The 20,638-nt window shown below is 34.8% G+C and overlaps 1 protein-coding gene across 1 annotated transcript in view; it reads left to right on the plus strand.

Annotated features, from left to right (window-relative positions):
* Positions 1-20,044, plus strand: part of LOC145286284 (uncharacterized) — a 78,738-nt gene extending 58,694 nt beyond the window's left edge. Inside the window, exon 2 of the mRNA XM_080135136.1 lies at positions 16,834-20,044. Within this exon, the coding sequence (XP_079991262.1) occupies positions 18,044-19,405 (1,362 nt within the window). The 5' untranslated portion in view covers positions 16,834-18,043 and the 3' untranslated portion in view covers positions 19,406-20,044. The remainder of the gene's footprint in view (positions 1-16,833) is intronic.
* Positions 20,045-20,638: the final 594 nt, after the last annotated feature.

A 20,638-nucleotide genomic window follows, 5' to 3' on the forward strand; every position in this document is an offset into this window, starting at 1 on the left:
AGTTCTTGATAAGCTGTTCCCTTTAAGTTAATAAATTTACTGAATTTCCATGACTTACAATTACTATATTGTCCAAATGACTACTGTACACTATGTAACTCTTATCCTCGAGTGGCCCCTGGACCTTGATAATCGGTGATTCCTATGTAAATAAAGAATTATACAAACACCGATTAATTTCCAAGGGTTAGTTTGAGTAAATGAGGTTATGCCTATTTCTGTTACACGTCTACATAGTAGGGTCAACAAGATGTCAGATGTCATATTAATTCAAAACACAATTATATATATATATATATATATATATATATATAAAGCTGAGCATCTGTGTGTGTGTTTGTGTGTGTTTGTGTGTGGTCAGAATAGGCTCCTATATGGTTGACTATTAAAAAAAGACTGATTACATATAATGATAGAAGATGTATCGAGGATCAGGAATGGGCATGTTTGATCTGGCAGAACGATGTTCATAAAAATTGTGGGGTCTGCGTTCGCGCCTGGCCCCTTAAGTATGGAAATAAAAAAATGAAAAAAAAAACATTTACAAGGGTTTTTGATATAGATGTACATAAGAATACTTTGATAAGTATGTTTCAACTTAAATAAGGATGGTATAATAAAATTGTGGGGTCTGCGTTCGTGTCTTTACTCCATGGAAATATGGCACAAACTTTAGCAAAGGCTTTTCATATCTATTTGCGTAAGTATACTTTGTTTTTCGCGCCTGACCTCCATAGAATGTAAATATGTCACAAAGTTTAACAAGGTTTTTTTTAAAGGTGTGAGGGTCACAATAACACCTTAACTTTAATCTTAATTCACGTTGGCTTTTATTTATTTTTTTTTAGTTGAATCATATTATGTCGAATAAATTCACCTCATAAATTCACGTTCTTATTAAAGTGAAAGCCAAAAATAAAAGTCGGAACTTTAGACAATTCTCGACACAAATTTTGCATAACTCTATTTTTTTCTTCTCCACTTGCACGTGGCACGCTTTCTAAAATAGATAAATAGATAAATAATAAAAACAAGAACGTTACTTGTTATCGTGTCAAAAGAAGGAAAATATCCTGCTTATGTGAGTACGTGTCTTTTTAAAAACATTTACATAAACTTTTTATTTTTATTTATATATATGTTCAAGCTTTTTTTGTCTGAGTACTAGAAGGAATTCAGTTGCTTAAAACCCTTTCTGCATGTTCTTTAGATTACAATAGTACAACCCTGAATCCGACCGCACAATACTACACTGTTCAATACTGTAAAACTGAAACGAATCTGTTCTGTTTGAAACGGGCGCCATTTTCTTCTTATTCATATTTATATCGATTTTTTATCTTTAAAAAACTAAAGTAATTACGTGTTTAAATTTTTAATATCCCATTTTGCTGTTTCGGATTAATTTATAAAGTAAGTAAAGCTTTATTATTTTTCAAAACTGTTTTTTTTCTTTGTTTTTCGATATTTCGTCGATATTATTTCGTAAGAGTGTTTAGCAGAAAAGCCAACAAACGACTACCCGAAAAACTAAATATACAAGAAATAAATGTTACCATAGTCAATAAAAGTTCAGTTCATGATTTGTTTTGTTTTGAAATAATTTTCAATGCTCTTTACTTGAAATAATTTAAGCGAACCGAAATTAAAACGAAATTTGAGGCGATAACAATTTAAATGAATTTTTATATAAACTACACATGCCATAATCGAATATTCCTCAAGCAGAAAATAACGGAAAACATTAAAATATGTTTATAAATATTCCTTACGTTGACGGAACTCTCTTAAATTGTTAACACAGAATACTCAGGTGCCCCTCCTTCAAATTGAAAACGGGGCTCTCGATTTCAAAGTTGCTGCCATTTTGATTTTTTAACGGGTTCGTGAATTAAAAAAAAACAACATTTTTTTACAAACTACTTAAAAATACAAACCAATGAACATTTCTACCATAAAAGTAACTTTTATTGACTATGGTAACATTTATTGTATATTTATATTATTATATATAACATTTTCTCTTTGTAAGGAAACATCATTTTGTTGGTCACTCTTAGCTACGAATGGAAACAAAGTTGATATAAAAAAATATATATTGGCGAAAATTATCTTTACTTTCATCATATTTCGCTTAAGGTAAATTTTTTGAGCATCAAAACTTATCTCTTTACAACCCCCTCCTTTTCATAACCTATCATACTTTCATCAATCGCAGTCCATTTTGGTAGTATATATATATATATCATATTAATTCCAAACACAATTATAAATATAAATATATATATATATATATATCATATTAATTCAAAACACAATTACATATATATATATATATATATATATATATATATAAGGCCACATACGAATAAGGGTTAATGCATACCTTAAAAAAGTTTGATCATTTATTTAGATGGCGGCTCTTCAAGAACCTGTAAATGTTGAACGAAAGCGACAATGTTATAGTGAGCTGGGAAGTAGCACCATAGTATTGTGTTACACAGACAAACAGTTCTGAGAATGAAACTCGTTGAATTTTCGGTTACATTGAGGCACAGATAGAGAGTAAGGGACATTGCTGATAGTCGTAGCTAGGGAGAATCCCTAGAGTAAAGTTCAGTCCAGCACCTGCCACGAAAATAATGATAGAGCAGAGAGAGGTTGCAACATGTCTTCTATGAAAAACCAGCAGAAAAGTGAAAATGACACCACCCACCAGATTTTAAAATCAGTTTTGTACCCTATCGAGTTAGGAGAGGATGCATTGAGCAACTCTCGTCCAGGTATGGCAACAATTCCAGATCATTAGTAAAGGTCATTCCAAGAAGATTGGCAAAAGATGGTGCTTCCTCAAGATGAGCGCCATCTATTGGGGCCAGTTGAGGATCAGAGCGTTGATGATGGAAAGAGAGAAGCTTGGTTTAGATGCATTAAAATTAACCATCCACCTTTTTTCCCATTACACCACCTGTTCAAGGTCAGAAGAGGGAGAATCAGAAAGATCTTGGTATATATGGTAGTATCGTCTGCATAGATATCTTCGAATGATCTAAGAATGTGATTTGGGAGATCATTGATGAAGATCAGGAAGAGAGTTGGGTCCAGGAGGGAACCATGGGTTATGTCAGCGTTGATATTAACATTATGATTTCTGACTCTTGATGACTACTTTTATAAAACTATCAGCGAGAAATGTATTTAATAATTGAGAGGACACTTCGAGCTACTCCATAGCTGGAGATCTTGTGCAGTAGACGTTTACCATGGCTTATCAAAAGCCGTCGATATGTCAAGAGAAATTGCTGTAGAAATGAAGCGCCAGCCGAATAATTCAGTAACCCTGTGTGATATTACAATTAGGACATCAGCAGTAACATACAAATATCCGTGCATGAGGTCGCCAAGCTAATCAAGAACCTAGATTCCAGTAAAGCAACTGGCCCTGATGGCATCCCAATTATAGTGTTAAAAAAGCTTCAACCAGAACTTGCTCCCATACTTACGAAACTATTTAAGCGCTGCCTTAAGGAGAAGTGCTTTCCGACTCCCTGAAAGACCTCATCAGTTTGCCCTGTATTTAAGAATTCAGGTGATAAGTCATCTCCCCCTCAGTACAGACCAATAAGTCTCCTGTGTGTTATGAGTAAGTTGCTGGAATCCATATTAAATAGAGAAATAGTCAACCACCTCAGCAGAAATAACCTTCTTAGTGACACACAATATGGTTTCCGCTCTGCAAGATCTACCGCAGATGTGCTGACGGTTATATCCCACGGGATTAGTGAATCTCTTGACAAAGGCTTCCTTTCTAGGGCAATTGCTCTTGACATATCAAAGGCCTTCGACAGGGTATGGCATAAGGGTCTACTTCACAAGATTTCCAGCTACGGTATAACTGGAAATGTTTTCTCAATCATTAAATCATTTCTCTCCGATAGGCTCATAAGAGTAGTGGTAGATGGACAAAAATCGGAGGCCTGCAATATAAATACTGGAGTCCCTCAGGGATCAATCCTGGGCCCAACTCTCTTCCTGATCTACATCAATGATCTCCCTAAACACATACTTAAATCATTCGTTGACATCTATGCTGATGACACGACCATCTACGGCAACACATCAAAGGCTGTAAATGACAAAGTTCTCTCTGAGTCTCTCTCCTCTGATCTCGAGCGTATGGTTCAGTGGGGGAAGATGTGGCTGGTTACCTTTAATGCATCCTAAACCAAACTCCTATCCTTACATCATCAACGCTCTGATCCCCATCTGGCATCAATTGTGATGGATGGCTCTCGTCTGGGTGAGGCCCCGTGTTTTTACAAGCTTCTGGGTTTGTCCTTTACTCCTGATCTGAAATGGAACATGTACATCAAGTCTGTTGCCAAGGTCGCTGGAAAGATGGTGGGATACTTCTACCGCTCCAGAAGATATCTCACTACTGATGCAATTCTCTATCTATATAAAAGCCAAGTACGTCCAAGGATGGAATACTGTTGCCATATCTGGGCAGGAACTGCTAAAAACAGCCTTTCCTGCCTTGACAGAGTACAAAATAGACTTCGTGGCTTAGTGGGGGATGCCCTTTTCTCTACCCTGCAACCTCTCTTCCACAGAAGAGACGTTGCGAGCCTATCCTTGTTTTATCGTTATTTCCATGGCAGGTGCTCGTCTGAACTCAAATTTCTGGTCCCCCCTCGCCAATCGTTCACGAAAAACACCCGTCTAGCTGAATCCACTGTGAAAAACTTCCTCCACTCTATATCTGTGCCTAAATCAAAACGCGGATTCCATGAACAAAGCTTCTTTCTTAGAACTGCACGCCTGTGGAACTCTGTTCCGTCTGCCTGCTTCCCACTGGACTACAACTTGGATGTCTTCAAGTCCAATGTTAACAAATTCCTAATGAACTGCCCCCTTAAGTAAACACTTCATCAAATCTCCACACTAACGTAATGTACTTGCAATAACCCTTATCCCTGAGTGGCTTCCGGGCCTTGATATGTGGTGATCACTGTGTAAAAAAATAAAATCTAGCAGGACGAAAGCCACCTTGCATGTCATCAAGTAGGTTATTTTTGCTAAGCTGTTCTCTATCTTCTTCTTTATTTATCACAGATTTCAGCAACTCACTCGTGATAAACACACGACTGATTGGTCTGTATTGAAACGCAGCTGACCGATGGTCAGAGTTTTAAATACAGAGCAGACTGATGAAGTTTTAAGACCACGTTTAACGGCTTTGTAAATATGAGAGCAAGTGTGTGTGTGTGTGTGTGTGTGTGTGTGTGTGTGCGTGAGTGTGTGTGTGCGCGCGTACGTGCGTGTGTTTTAACTAGCAAAAAGAACATAAGCCTAAAATATATATATATACATATATATTAACTAGCAAAAAGAACATAAGCCTAATATATATATATATATATATACAGAGATGTCTCGTGTCGCGGGGTTCGAATCGTTCGACTGGTAGTAATTGTGACACCCTGCACTGAAGAATCCCGAAGGGATGAAACACTAGTGTCTGTAGGTATTTAATTATTATAGTAAAAAAATAATTATGACAGCCCCTTTAAGAAATACGTTTCTTATAGTTGAGCACTTTCTGTTGAATAAAAGTCGGTCAATTTAGCTCTTATGCGTAGATCGTCGTATAACGACTTGATCACTGTCTGTCTGACGTAATGAACATTTAAATTAAAATGTTTAAAATTCAACGCTATTTCACACGATTAATGGTAGCCGAATGGATACGGTCTCCGCTAATCGAGCCAGAGATGTCTCGTGTCGCGGGGTTCGAATCGTTTGACTGGTAGTAATTGTGACACCCTGCACTGAAGAATCCCGAAAGGATGAAACACTAGTGTCTGTAGGTATTTAATTATTATAGTAAAAAAAAATAATTATATATATATACATATATATATATATAATATATATATTATACATAATATAATATATATATATATATATATATATACTAAACTAATCTTGACTCGGTAGGTCAGTATATACTAACGCTATCTATGGAATAGTGAGTATATGGAATTAATGTATAGGCGTGATACTCGTTATGGAATAAAAATATTTGAAAAAAATTACGTGAATGAACCAAGAATATATATATTTGTTACATAGTAGAAACACTTTAGCGAAAGTATATTAAAATGATAAAATAGATAGATAAATTTCTATGTGTCGTTGCAACAGTAAAACAGAAAAATTATTAATTGGCGAATGTTTTATCGTTTTAAGGTGCAGCGAACTACGTATTATGGTATCCGTTCGATACATAGTAAGGAATTAAAACAGATTGGTCAGCACAATACCACATTATTCTATAAGTATGGCATAAAACACTTATCATAAGTAAATGGTTATAACTATTGCTTGTTTTTAACATGACAAAGAGTCTAATGTTTCTATGATATTCAAAGTATTGAAAATATTTTCAAGTAATTGCAATGTTTTTAAACTGCTAATTACAGAATAAAAATAAAATATATTTTAAAATAGTCTAAGTCGTACAAAACCTAAAGTAAATACGTATGGAAATAACGGCTAGTGCGTTTGGTCACAGTTACTATGAGAAATTCACTCTAAATTATAAACGAGACTGAAAATAGAATTTACCAACTTAATGGTTTTAATTTCTTCCTTTTTTTCTCAAAAATGCGATGAGATGTCACTGTATTGTTTATAATAGCAATCAATTATTGCACTATTTTTTGTTGTGTTCCATTTATTAAACAAGATAGAAGTTATTGTGTGTTGATAGTTAAGCAATGTTTTTTTTTATATTGGAAAAGAATACAAAACCTTTCTGAATAATTATAATTGTCATAAATTACAAAACGTTGTCAGCAAAACATATTATTAACATAATAAAAGATGTCGAAAGGACAAGAAAAAAACAATTTTATCATATTCGTCATTTTAATGAAAAATAAACCTAAAAATAAAAAGGAGATTTTCATATTCAGTTGAAACAATAGATGAAATATTCGTGTTATCATTACAAAAAAATATTTTTTATCACGTACATCAATATGTTGGATAAATAAATTAAAAAGGAAAACATGTAAATTGATGAAGTCGTTTTATTTTGCTTTTGCACATGAGAAAAACATATTTGTTTTCTTTGCAAACGATTCAAATTTGCAATGAAAATACGAATAAAAATCTTTTTAAACAATTTGGAACGCCAAAAACGTACAATGTTTGTTTTTTTATTGTATTCGGTTTTATTTATATATGTATATTCGTTTTAGAAATCTTTACAAATATAATGTAGAAATGTAAAGAAAAGGTGATATACGAAAAGCAATGATTCGAAAAATGGCGATGTAAAAAAAAGAAAATTGCAATTATGGTTTGGGTTTATTTTTTGGGGGACGAGAAATATTAGAAATATTTGCATACGCAAATGTCTGAAAGCGGGAGTTTGAAATCGGAAACACGGTTTCATCGACCGGACAAATTTATCTAAGTTTATATATATATATATATATATATATATATATATATATATATATATATATATATATATCCACGGTATAATATCCACGACCACCGCCCAAACCAGGCATATCACCCTACCAAAGCGATACATAAATGCATTATCACACATAGCTAACGACCATAATATTATCGTCTCAACTGCTGACAAAGGTGGGGGGATTGTAATAATGGCAACAACTGAATACAAAGATAAAATATTTCAACTATTACAAGATAAAAACACATATGAAAAAACTACCTCCGAAATAATACATAAAGAAATTGACAAATTTAACAAATCTTACAAGAAATTAATACATAATGATAAAATATGGACTACCTATATAGAATATCATCCTAAAATCCCGACCTTATATGGTTTACCCAAACACACATAAAAATAACAATCCAATACGCCCAATCATCTCTGGCATTGGCAGTGCCACCCATAAGATAGCAAGAGCCATCAAAAAACTCCTAACGCCATTATTGGGCACAATTAGCAATTCCGATATAAGAAACTCTGGCGACCTTCTTAATAAGATAAAAAAACATAGATATGAAAAATAAAACCATGAATAGTCTCGATATAGAATTTTTATACACCAATATCCCTACCAAGAAATGCCTCAACCTTCTTTCAAAACACTTAAACAAAATAAAAATTACATTACCTTTGCCGATAGATAATATAATTAAAATTATAAGTATATGCATTGACATGACATATTTCATATTCGATGGACTCTGCTACAAACGAAAATTTGGACTGCCCTCTAAGTGGGGTTTTGGCATGTCTATTTTTAGAATGATTACTATATTGTCCAATGTCTACTGTACACTCTTTAACCCTTATCCTTGAGTGGCCTCTTCGCCTTGATGAGTGGTGATGCCTATGTAAAAAAAAAAGAATTCATAGAAACCGGACCCATGAAATATAAATTGCCCAAGGGCACTTCCTACTATAGATATATTGATGATATTTTAATTTTTCTCCCTATATCTTCCAAAATAGAGAATATCACTGATAAATTAAACAAGATCGAACCCACTATTAACTATACGCATGAAAGAGAAAATAACAACTCCATACCTTTTCTGGACATCAATATCATAAATAACAATAATCATCTAAGTTTTAATGTCCATCGGAAAGTAACGAATAAAAATGATTACATACACTTTTACTCTCATCACGATGATAAAGTAAAAAGAGGTATTCTAATAGGATTTTTCTTAAGGCCCTGAGAATATGCAGTGAAGAATACATCGTGGAAGAATTCGAGTATATCGAGCGTACATTCATGAACTTGCGATACCCTCAACATTTTTTGGCAAATACAAAAAGAAAAGCACTGAAAATTATATATTGTAACATGACGTTTTATCTTAAAGTTTCGATATTGAAAATAGCAAAATGATTATATTAGATTTAATTTGGATTCACTCAAGTTTTTTTACATATTTCTTTGAATCAATTCATCATAGGTTGAAATATGATTTTCATCGCGAAACGAACAGATTGAAAAGATGTAAAGAATTTATCTGTTTATATTTTTCCTATTCTGTGCTTAATAGGTTCCCTTCTAAAATAACACCCATTTGCAATAAACGTTACAGATAGTGACGGAATTGATGCAGGCTACAAAATTACTCAATGTTTATTCCTACCGTAAATGTACTTACCGAATCGAATATATCCTACAGCATTTTGGGAAGTATTTTTTTACCGTCCGCGAATCAAGTTTAAAAAGTAAATGAAAGGGCAATGCATGCAAAATAGAGAAACATCTTACGGTAAAGATTTTTTTTTATTTTTTAACGCCGTTCATCTTACTTCCGGTTCGACGATATATTGCAAGTAGGCAAGCAAAAACCGGAAGTAATTGAAAACAGTGAATTTTCATTGATGCAAGATGCCTACTACCGCCATTTTCAATAGAGGAAACGTTTCGGCGTGAGGGATGGGACGGAAGTAAGTGGATCGGAAGTGAATCCTTACTCTAAAAGCCAAAGGAGCAATGCAATAAAAATGACTATATTTAAGCAAAGCTAATGCAAAAGGAAGCCGGTCGCTAGAAATAAGAAAGAATTGACCCATAAGAAAGATGGCGTCGAATGGGAATTCAGCAATCAAATTCTAGTCATTATACAGAAAAGGGAAGGACACTACTTTAGCCTTCAATAGTTCATTCAGAGAGATTATTTTTAGGTGTGTCTTCACGTTTCTAGTCAAAGATTTGTCCGTGATTCCGACGACTCTATTGTTAGCATTGTTTTCACGATATTTTTCTAGTAAAATTCTTTCTAAAAAACCATGAGGTACTTATGAAAGTTACTAGCCTCATAAGTTAAAGTATTTTCGGATACGAACTGGATTCAAATTTTTAAAGAATGGTTTTATTTTTAATGAAATATATTATAAAATATATATATTTCCTTTTTAGTTTTTAATGATTGTTTATATTTTTAATGAAATGTATTATTATAAAATATATTTACTTTTATATGTTTTTTAAGATTGTTTTTTATGAAATAGATTATTAGAAATATATATTTACTTTTATAGTTTTTTAAAGAATGGTTTTATTTTTAATGAAATATTATGTAATAAAATATATTTACTTTAATATGTTTTTAAAGAATGAATTTACTTTTAACTAGCGGTGCCCGGCCACACGTTGCTGTGGCTTAGTAGAAATGAAAAAGAAACGCCCCAAAATAGCAAAAATGTATGTTACTTATGTTTTTAATACTTGTGGATACCTTTGATTGAGAGTGGTCTAAACATTGTTTTGAGAGGCACGCGCAGCTAGACACACGCACACAAACAGACGTACGTACGAATTACCAAATTGGGAAAATGATGTTGTTTTTTTTAATGTAATAAATATCTTTCTTTTCGCCATAATGCACGCACGCAAAGAAATTTAAACATATTGAATATATATATATATATATATATATATATATATATATATATATATATATATATATATATATACAGATGTATATATGTGTGTGTGTATTTTTCGCCTGAATAGTTTAATGGTGCAATGTTTATTTAAGATTAGTTTTTGTTATTTAGCAATTTACTTAACAACAAAATTTTTGTTTTCGTTTAGAAAGGCACGCGCAAACAAAGACACGCACACAGACAAACGTACGGACGCATAAGTCTTGTTTTTGTTTTGTAACGCATGCGCAGTCGAACACACGCACACGAACATACGTATATACGAATGTACAAATAAAAGAAAAACGGAAAGACACTGCAAATACAATAAATATGAAATGTACATATGAATTTTTTTTCACCAGAGATGTAGCATCTTACTTTAATAACAGAAGTTGTGTACAGAGACAGCATATTTAAATTGTAGTAACCGTTCGTTAATGTAAGGAAGAACTGGAATCAAGAATATGAGGATTATCAGAGCTCAACTTCAAAAAAAGACTTAAGAATTTCGCTTAAGTTTCTGAGTGTCCGTTTGTGTCTGGTCCAAATTTCTTGGAGCTGATGCTATGCCCTCTCGATAGTTGTTTCTTTAAAACTGTCAATCGACTCTTGGTGTGCACTGTTGTTATTACATATTGCTTTTTTTTGATGTTGTAGGCGACTGAAAATACAATTGTGAATTACTTAGGGCCTCAAAAGCAACTGCGGGGCGTTATTTTTTTTCTTGTTAAGCGACCAAACCCTACAACATACAACCATACGTAATTCAGGTAACGATTTTCCCTAAATTTCCTCCAAATCTCATAATCACAACAAGGACACGAGGGTAGTACTCGTCTTTTCTTCGAAAAAGATCCACGCACACTCTCGCCTGACATCTGAGTTTTAATAGGCACTCTATCAGCCTGAGGGGGGGGGGCTACATACATCTGAATCACTGTCCAGTGGATTTGAATTCAGATAGATTAAGCACACTATACTCAGAATCGTTTTCTTCGCTGATGATAATGGCGTTTCTATTACTAGTCGGAGGTTTAATGTGACGAGTAACCCCATCAGTTTTCATGGACTGCAGTCTGATCACTTCAATAACACAACCAGTCCTATATTTTGTCGTTAATTTGCCGCCTGGGTTTTAAAACACAAACGACTATTTTTATACTTCTCTCCAGTCACCTCTGGTTCAGGCAGCGAGTTAGCCTCAACACCGCTTTTTCGAGCATGGTATCTATAGTGTCTCAGTCGGCTTAGTGAAGGTGAAGTGTTATCTTTCAGAATGAGGCTGTGCCAGTAGATCGCATCCAATATTGAACAATTCTTTTTGGTCGCGATGACCTTAACTGTCCTATGCCATCATTCTACAATTCTGTTTCCACTCGCCGAGTAAGGACAGCGAAACTGCAAATGCACATCACAATTCTTCGTAAATTCACAAAGTTTTTACTAATAAATGCAGTAACGTTGTAGGTCGGTATTTCCATCGGTGGGTCTCGCTCGAGGAAAATAGTCTCCAACTAACGGATAATAGTGGTCCAATCTTGTCGGCGCAGTGGTCGCCATATTGCAAATTAAGATGAACCACAGTCGATGATACTTAGAAAATTCTCACCATTGTGGTGAGTTATGTCCAGAGACAAATGTGTATATTAAGCAACATTCGGTCAACGGCCCCCCGAACCAACCGAGCTAGGCACCGCAGCTCAGCAAAAACTCCTCTACCCTGTCATTCGGGAGTTGTCGAGTAACGAACTGGTAATATGTAATAAATGCATCAGTAGTATATGCAGTTATGATGGCCTGCTTCATCTGTTCTGCGTCTGCTTTCTGCTCCTTGCTAAGTTGTCTGTACATGGCCAAAGCTCTATCTCGCAATAGAAATGGCAGGACGCGCTCAACATTTTTCATGGCGCAAAGTTCACACACTAGTTCTACCTTTTCAATCCATTCGACAATGGGCATATCAGTTGCAGCACCATTAAACTCTGGAATCAACCGGACATAAAAAAAACGTTGCCCTTTCATTGTCTTCGCGTAATATACAGCCGAAATAGCTTATTTTTACAACTTTTCGCACGATAGCATGCGCTCGTTCCATCAGCCACGACTGGATGGAAGTCCTAAATAATTCGAAATTTTATTTTGCGTGTCGCTCGCACTGAGAATTGAACTTTCAACCTCCATAAATAATAACTGATACAATTAAGTTTTCCAAGTAATTTATCCACTACGCCACGGGTTCTTTCACTGTGAAAATAACACTCAAAATTAGAACAGTACAAAAACTCAAAATATTACGAATAATCATTCCTCATCTATTAAATTTAGACGTGTTTTTTTTTTCACCTGTACCTGTATATATTTGTGATCAAATTTCACCTGTACCTGTATATATTTGTGATCAAATTTCAATGCAGGAGAATCACTTGAAAAAAAATCTAAACAACAAATAAAACGAAATAAAAAAAACTTAGAAAACGTGAAAACAAAAATAAATACAGGATTGAAACCAAAACAAACGAAAAACAGAAATAAGGATGAAACTCGAAATAAAAATATATTTTTAAGCGACGCCCACTCCGACATCGTCAAAACGCGTATCATTTGTATTTTTCTTTCTGTTATAAGTAAGCTGTGTAAATGCTCGTCTTATTATAATGTTTATGGCGCGTCCATTTATCTTGAAAGAAGCAAAAACACAGGAAAGAAAAAAATATATATCTTTAGTGAAAATCAAACTCAGAGATCGTAAGTCATCGAATTACTGTTGTATAATAACGTTGAAAACCTGGTTTCAGTCTCTTTGAATTTGTACTCCATCTTTGCTTCAGACACTTGAATGCAACGCCCCGACCAATAAATTACTTGTCGTGTTCACCGCATACCATGATTATGGGGTAAAAGTGGATCTGCAATTAGATTTCCAGAGCCCCAATCTGTCATTATTTTTTGTGTTTCAGGTTGAATTTATAGCGATTTCGCCATGAATAATTTTGCTTCGATATGTATCGCATAATACCAACGCATGTGTCGAATAGAAGGTTCAGAACTACAAACTAACCAGCAACATTGTACTAAGATGGAACATGTAAAAACATTTTGTGCAAGAAATACGAAAACAAAATAAAATTGTTTCTGAATTTTTGACATGAGAATTGATACTTCGTATTATTTGGATTATTCGAACCATTTTCAGGCGTATCTTTTCTAACTCGGGAATCTTTCAGTAGAATTCGAAAATTCATACAAGAATTGTTCGCAAGGAGCCGTGAAGTAGTGGATAAAATATTTAGAAAAAAATCAATTGTAATTGATACCGTTCTAGAGGTTGAAAGTTCAATCCTCAGTGTGTCCGATATTCAAAATACAATTGCGAATTGCTTGGAGCTTCTAGCTGACCATGGCTGATGGATGAAATGAAAGGTTCTGTTCAAAATTCCGTGCAGATTCAGGAATTAAACAAAAGGATTCCAGAGTTCGATAAGCTTCTTTCTTAGAGCTGCACGCCTGTGTGACTCTCTTCCGTTACCCTGCTTTCCAACTGACTAAAATACGGTCGTCTTCAAGTCCAACGTGAACAACTTTTTGACGAGGCAACCCCTTAAGTAATCCAATTCCCCAAATTTCCACTACTAACGAATACTACGATATTTTCCCATTGACTACTGTACACTCATTAACCCTTATCCTCGAGTGACCTCTGGGCCTTGATAAGTGGTGACTCCTTTTTAAAAAATACACCTGAAAAAGGTATAAGGTTACATCGATCGAAACGTTGTGAAAATAACACTTATTTGGATTAATCGGACTACTGTTTGAGAACAATAGTCCGATTATTGAAATAATCCGAAGATGAGATTGATATGCATAAAGGGTACGAAAATGAGAATGTCGAGTACACGACGAACATGGGTGGAAATAAATCTAGCGGTGAGAGGATGCATACCTAAACACGAAAATAACATTAAAAGTTAGGAATATTTTCTTTTTGCAAAACAGTACGGGTACGTTTTTTTTTTTCCCTCTCGTATCCTCTGGGAAATCATCAAACCAAAAAGCACCTGTACAGAGCATCCCTTGCGAATGCGTCGCATCTGCGTTTCGGCAATAAATGATGTTGTTCTGATGTCGCTGTCAAATATTTTCTAACTTCATTTGCCTGATAATTCTCATCGCCGTGTTAATGTTGTGATACGCCGTGGCCGAAATATTTTGCAATGATAAAATAAGCTAAGGGGTCGACTGTAACCGAGGGCGACCCGAAGGTTTCCGTTTCATTAGCTAATACACCCTGATTTAGGGAAGGGTGCCATTCTATTATCAGGATTGCTCCACTTGCCCTTAATTCTTCCTTTATATAGCTGTGTGTTTAGCGAGGGGGCAAAAAGTGCCATTTTTAGCCTTACGTATGATCCTGATCAAGGAGAGAACTCCGAACTCCAATTTCCTAGTCCATTAGTGAACATGTTCAACATACTTGCTGGATATATATATATATATATATATATATATATATATATATATATATATATATATGTGTGTGTGTGTGTGTGTGTGTGTGTGTGTGTGTGTGTGTGTGTGTGTGTGTGTGTGTGTTTTACAGCATCCAAGGATCCCTACAGTAAATAAATGGGGCTTTTGCATTAATAGATGTTGTGAGCTTGTTCCTATCCTATCTTCATTTTCATAGCAAGTGATCGAGTGAACTCCAATCCACGGTTCCCCCCTTGGTAAACTTTCACAAAAACACTCGACTATCTTCAACCACTATATCTGATTTCCCACAATCTCTATCTGTGCCTTAATCTAAACGCAGATTCCATGGACAATACTTCTTTCGCAGAACTGCCTCTCTGTGAAACACTGTTCCACTGGCCTGCTTCCCGGTTGAATATAACATAGTAGCCTTCAAATCCAATGTAAACAAGTTCTTGTTGAGCTGTCTCTTTAAATAATCAACTTCTACCCAATTTACACCATTAACGCTTACTAATATATATCCCGAATATGCTTGATCGAACAGGGATTAGAGATTAGTAGATAATGCTGATATATTAGTAGCCATTAATCCTAATTTCTTCTCTTTCTAGGAGTCATTACATTTTAAGAAAGATAAACCATTCTGAGTTAATCAAGGTAAAATATATGTATGGAAATTTAACGCGTTGATTCTTATCGGGCCCAAATCATCAACTAACCATGATAATCCATTACGGATTATCATATAATTATCATTTATAACCACCAGAAAAGCTTCCCCCTTATCATCATAACCACATTAAACGACATTTTATTCATTTATTGTCGTTTCACTGGATAGACCTATCTTTGGTTCGACTTGATTACACCTGTGGGTACATTTTTGTCGAAAATGACCTTTCAAGCATCCAACATTTAATTTAGTTTTTGACAATTGATCAAATGTGTTGTTTATTCCCATGTAGGTTCATTATATTTATTCAAACAACTTTTTGATATACCTGTTAATCATGTGATGCTGTTGCTTGCATAGTGTTTCAAGTGCACCTCTTGTCAAAATCATTGTTCGATGCATACGGCCTGAGTATTTAACATGATGTTAGGTTCATGCTTTTAATAAAAATGATTTTTTGGTACAACCAATAATTATTTTATCTATCTTCCCTGCAACCGCTTTCCTACAAAAGAGACGTTGCTAGACTATCTCTGCTCTATCGTTATTTTCATGGTAAGTGATCGACTGAACTCCAATCTATAGTTCTCCCTTGCCAAACTTTTATTAAAAAACTCAACTAGCTACAATCACTATATACGACCTGTGCCTAAATCTAAACGCAAAATCCATGAACAAAGTTTTTTTCCCAGAACTGCATGCCTGTGGAACAGTCTTCTGCTGTCATGCTTCTCGGTTGAATGCAATATGGGAGCCTTCAAATCCAATGTAAACAAGTTCTTGTTGAGCTGTCCCCATAAATAATCAAATTTTACCCAGTTTACATTATAGGCATGACTACACCACCGCCTTACATTCATTAACTCTTATCCTCAAGTGGCCTTCGGGCGTTGATAAGTGGTGACTCCTAACTAAAAAAAATGTTGTTTCTTGCATATTGTCGTCAGGGGCACCTATTGTCAAAATGGTTCCTCGTTATATACATATAGGATGTTCAAATTATCCCATCTCCACAAGGTACCATTCTTTTCAAATATGATTTTTTTTTTTTTTTTTGCAAATTATTGTTTAGTACATCTTGTTCTTTTTTAATTTTAGAAAGTAAAAACATACACAGGTGTTAATATATTAAAAATATAAAGAATAATTATTTTCTTCCAATTTTAAATTATTTCCTTTCTTTCTACGAATAACATTAATTTTACTTTCTCTCTTTCTCTTCTCTCAGATGATGAACCAGACTCTTCTGTGCCGTGAAGAGTTTCGTCTTCAGAGGTTTTAATACAGAGCTACAAAAACAGATCCTTCGAAGATCGTGATGATTGAAAGCTGAATCATGAATTACCTCCTCCATTATTTTACAACCCACTCCTTGGCAATCATGTAACCGGAACTGGATTTAAATCTCTTAACGCTGTATAAAAATAATTAAATCACCACCAAAAAAATATCTCCAAAGACAAATTATATTATTTTAAAAATGAATATGTGTATGTGTTCTCGAAACGTTCTCACAGTATAGTCTTAAACGATATTGGATAGCACATTGGTTAGGACTATGATCCTGGCTATATTCTTCTACTCTTATCAATCATAGAAGAAATATTTGTGCCAGTGCTTTCGTCTATCACCTTAACTGTTACGGTTTCGGTGACTAAGTAGTAAACAACACAGACTGAAAAGCCAAGTGCCAAGTTCGAATCCAGTTCGCTCTACAGAAACATTTTCATGAAACCCACACATGGCCTTGTGTCTAACTGCCTAGAAAGGAGATAAATGAAATAAAGAAAACATTTATATTGATAAAAAATTAAATAGACTTCTATAAGAAATTAGAAAAAATACAATCAATTTTATGTCATAATTGGATATCAATTTGTTTTTTTTTTCGCATTACAATTTGATTAGACATCGAAAACATCGAAACTTTTGGCGGGTATCTAATTCAGTATTGGATTCGAGAAAAAAAAACTTAGTGCCTGTTTTGCGATGCAAAAAACAATTGTTTTAATTTTTTTTTTGTTTGTGTTTATTTAAAACTTGATTTTCAATTCTGATACTAAGAATAAAATGATAGACATTCATTGATTTAAACTACCAAAGAAACTAAAATACATAAATCAAGCCTCTCCTCACACGTGTATTCCTACGTGTTCTATATTATCATCAGAAAGGAATCGGGAAGGAAAATTAAAAACAACAACGCTAAAAGTTGCAATATAATTGGAATACAAATCGGTGATTGTATCTGAATCTGAAATTTAGAATAAAATCGGAAATTGTATCTATTCTGGGAAAATATTAGAATCACCCCATCACTTATATATATATATATATATATATATATATATATATATATATATATATATATATATATATATATATAATTGGACAAGCATAGATGTAGAATCAACAGATTTGAACTCGTACAAAATCTCATGAATATCTTTGAAACAACCAAAAGATATAGCATGATTTTTCCGTCCTTTTTATCCGATCACTTAAGCGTTCCTTCTTCGTCGTCTTTTATAGCCCAGATGGACTCCACGTTCAGCCAAGCGGAGTCTCTGTCGAGTATGCATGAAAAAAAACAGGCTCGTATGTCGACATCTGCCTCGACGCATATCTCGTTTGCCAGTACTTCAGCTCTCAAAATGAACACAGATCCGCCAACAGCTGCTGCTGCTACAGCTATTACTACTCCAACAGCCATCGCCACAAGTTCGACGCACGAAGAAAAATCGAACCCGTTCTTGATAAAGACTACCATCACTGGAACCTTCCCAACACAACGATTGCCAATTGGAGAAGATACTGATAATTGCAGCATCTCTAACAACGCAAAAACGATGCACGCTTCTTCTATTGTGATCTCTAAATATTCGGATAATATGACTGAAACAATTGCAAATAGGCCGTTCTTTCCCGGAGACGCAACCTTAAATCAAACACACTTTGACATGTGGCCCCTAAGGATACTCGGTTCGCCAGTCATTTCTAGTCTTAAACCACATATGAACCCGGGCGGGGAACGTTGCCAGTCAACGTGGCTACAGTTCCAAAAATCTGCGGAGTATTGGTTTGATTCTGGGGCTCCTGACATCACCGGTGCTAAACAGAACACCCAGCAACAAGTTATCGGCACTCGTCTTCATCACCACAGCCAGACAACCACAAACACTTCTCCGCGTGATTATCTCATTTGTCCGACCATGAAATCTTATTTCACTGAATCGAATGTTAGTCATCATTACATTTCCGGCACTTACCAAACCGAAGCTTTAATGCAGATAAGACCCCGTTTCGATCAGCCTACTGCATTTGGCGCGTACATCAGCCAGGGTACAGTGTCTTCGTCTTCAACAGAGCAGGTGAAATCCACCCAGCAGTACTCAAACCGTCGACGTTTAACCGGGCAGTTGTGTTGCGAGTGCCCTAATTGTCGGGATATCGAGAAGCTGGGACCGGTTGGTGAACCACTTAAAAACCAACAAATGCATAATTGCCACGTGCCCGGCTGTGGCAAGGTGTACGCCAAGGTTTCGCATCTGAAGGCGCATCTGAGGTGGCACACGGGCGAGCGGCCATTCGTGTGCAATTGGCTCTTTTGTGGCATGCGTTTCACGCGGTCCGATGAACTACAGCGCCATTATCGGACTCACATAAGCGATAAGAAATTCGCCTGCCCTGTGTGCGACAAGCGATTTGAGCGTAGTGATCACCTGAGCAAACATGTCGCGATCCACGGCACGGACGAAAGTGAGCGAGAGAAGGCCGGAGAAATGAGCAACACAGAGTGAACAGATTCTGATAGAGAAACCAAATAGCGCGTGACACATGCTTCTTATGAACGAGATAAGTTTACTTCGCTCATCTGATATGTGGCGTATAGAGCTAATAACAGAACTGCGACATCACATTTGGTCAAAATGAACGTACAATTACTGCTGAAAACACATTAAATGTGCCATTTCCCTGGCATTGCTATGAATAAACTAGCTAACTTTACAATGTATCATTTATAGTTTGCATTTTTTTAAGTATGAAATTATCTAAAAGGGTTGATATACCGTAAACCAGAAATAAAACTCTTTTGACTTTAAAAGTCAAAAGAAGGCAAGCTATTCTCAATGTTTTGTACATATTTTCGCTACACACACACACACATACACACCCATCCATATATATATATATATATATATATATATAGAGAGAGAGAGAGAGAGAGAGAGAGAGAGAGAGAAAGCGAGAGAGAGAAAGGAGGAGAGAGAGAAAGCAAAGAAAGAATAATACGTTCGGGAATTTTTAGATGTGATTTGATAACAGACTACTGCCGATTATTTATTATCAAAATGGCCTTCTGCCCGTGCGCCAAGACGAACTATGGAATCTTTGCTTGGAACTCAAGAATCTTCAAAATTTTTTGAATGGAAGACAGACACCTACACACGCATATATATATATATATATATATATATATATATATATATATATATATATATATATATATATATGTGTGTGTGTGTGTGTGTGTGTGTGTGTGTGTATATATGTGTGTGTGTGTATATATATGTGTGTGTATATATATGTATATATGTGTGTGTATATATATATACATGTGTATATATATATATATATGTGTGTGTGTATATGTATAGATATATGTGTATATATATGTATATATATGTGTGTGTGTATATATATATATATCATTTTTTTTTCATATTATACTTATACTTCTAACATGCATACACACACACACACACATGTATATATATATATCTATAAAGTTATGAAGTCTAAGAGTATATAAGAAAAGCGAATTATTTTTTAACATTGAAATTTAAGTGTTTTCTTTAAATACTGAGTAATAAGTCTTATATCGGAAAATCTTTCTTTCTCCCTCTCTCTCTTTCTATAGGCAACAAGTCATTATTCAAAAAGATTTAGTTGAATACCCTGGAATTTTCTCATTCATTAAATTTTCTTAGCTCAGGGTATTCATATTTCAGTCATTTCTTTAGCCTCTTGCC

The sequence above is a fragment of the Euprymna scolopes genome, chromosome 10, assembly GCF_053919585.1.
Source record: "Euprymna scolopes isolate OS-2025 chromosome 10, ASM5391958v1, whole genome shotgun sequence".
Classification (NCBI taxonomy): Eukaryota; Metazoa; Mollusca; class Cephalopoda; order Sepiida; family Sepiolidae; genus Euprymna; species Euprymna scolopes.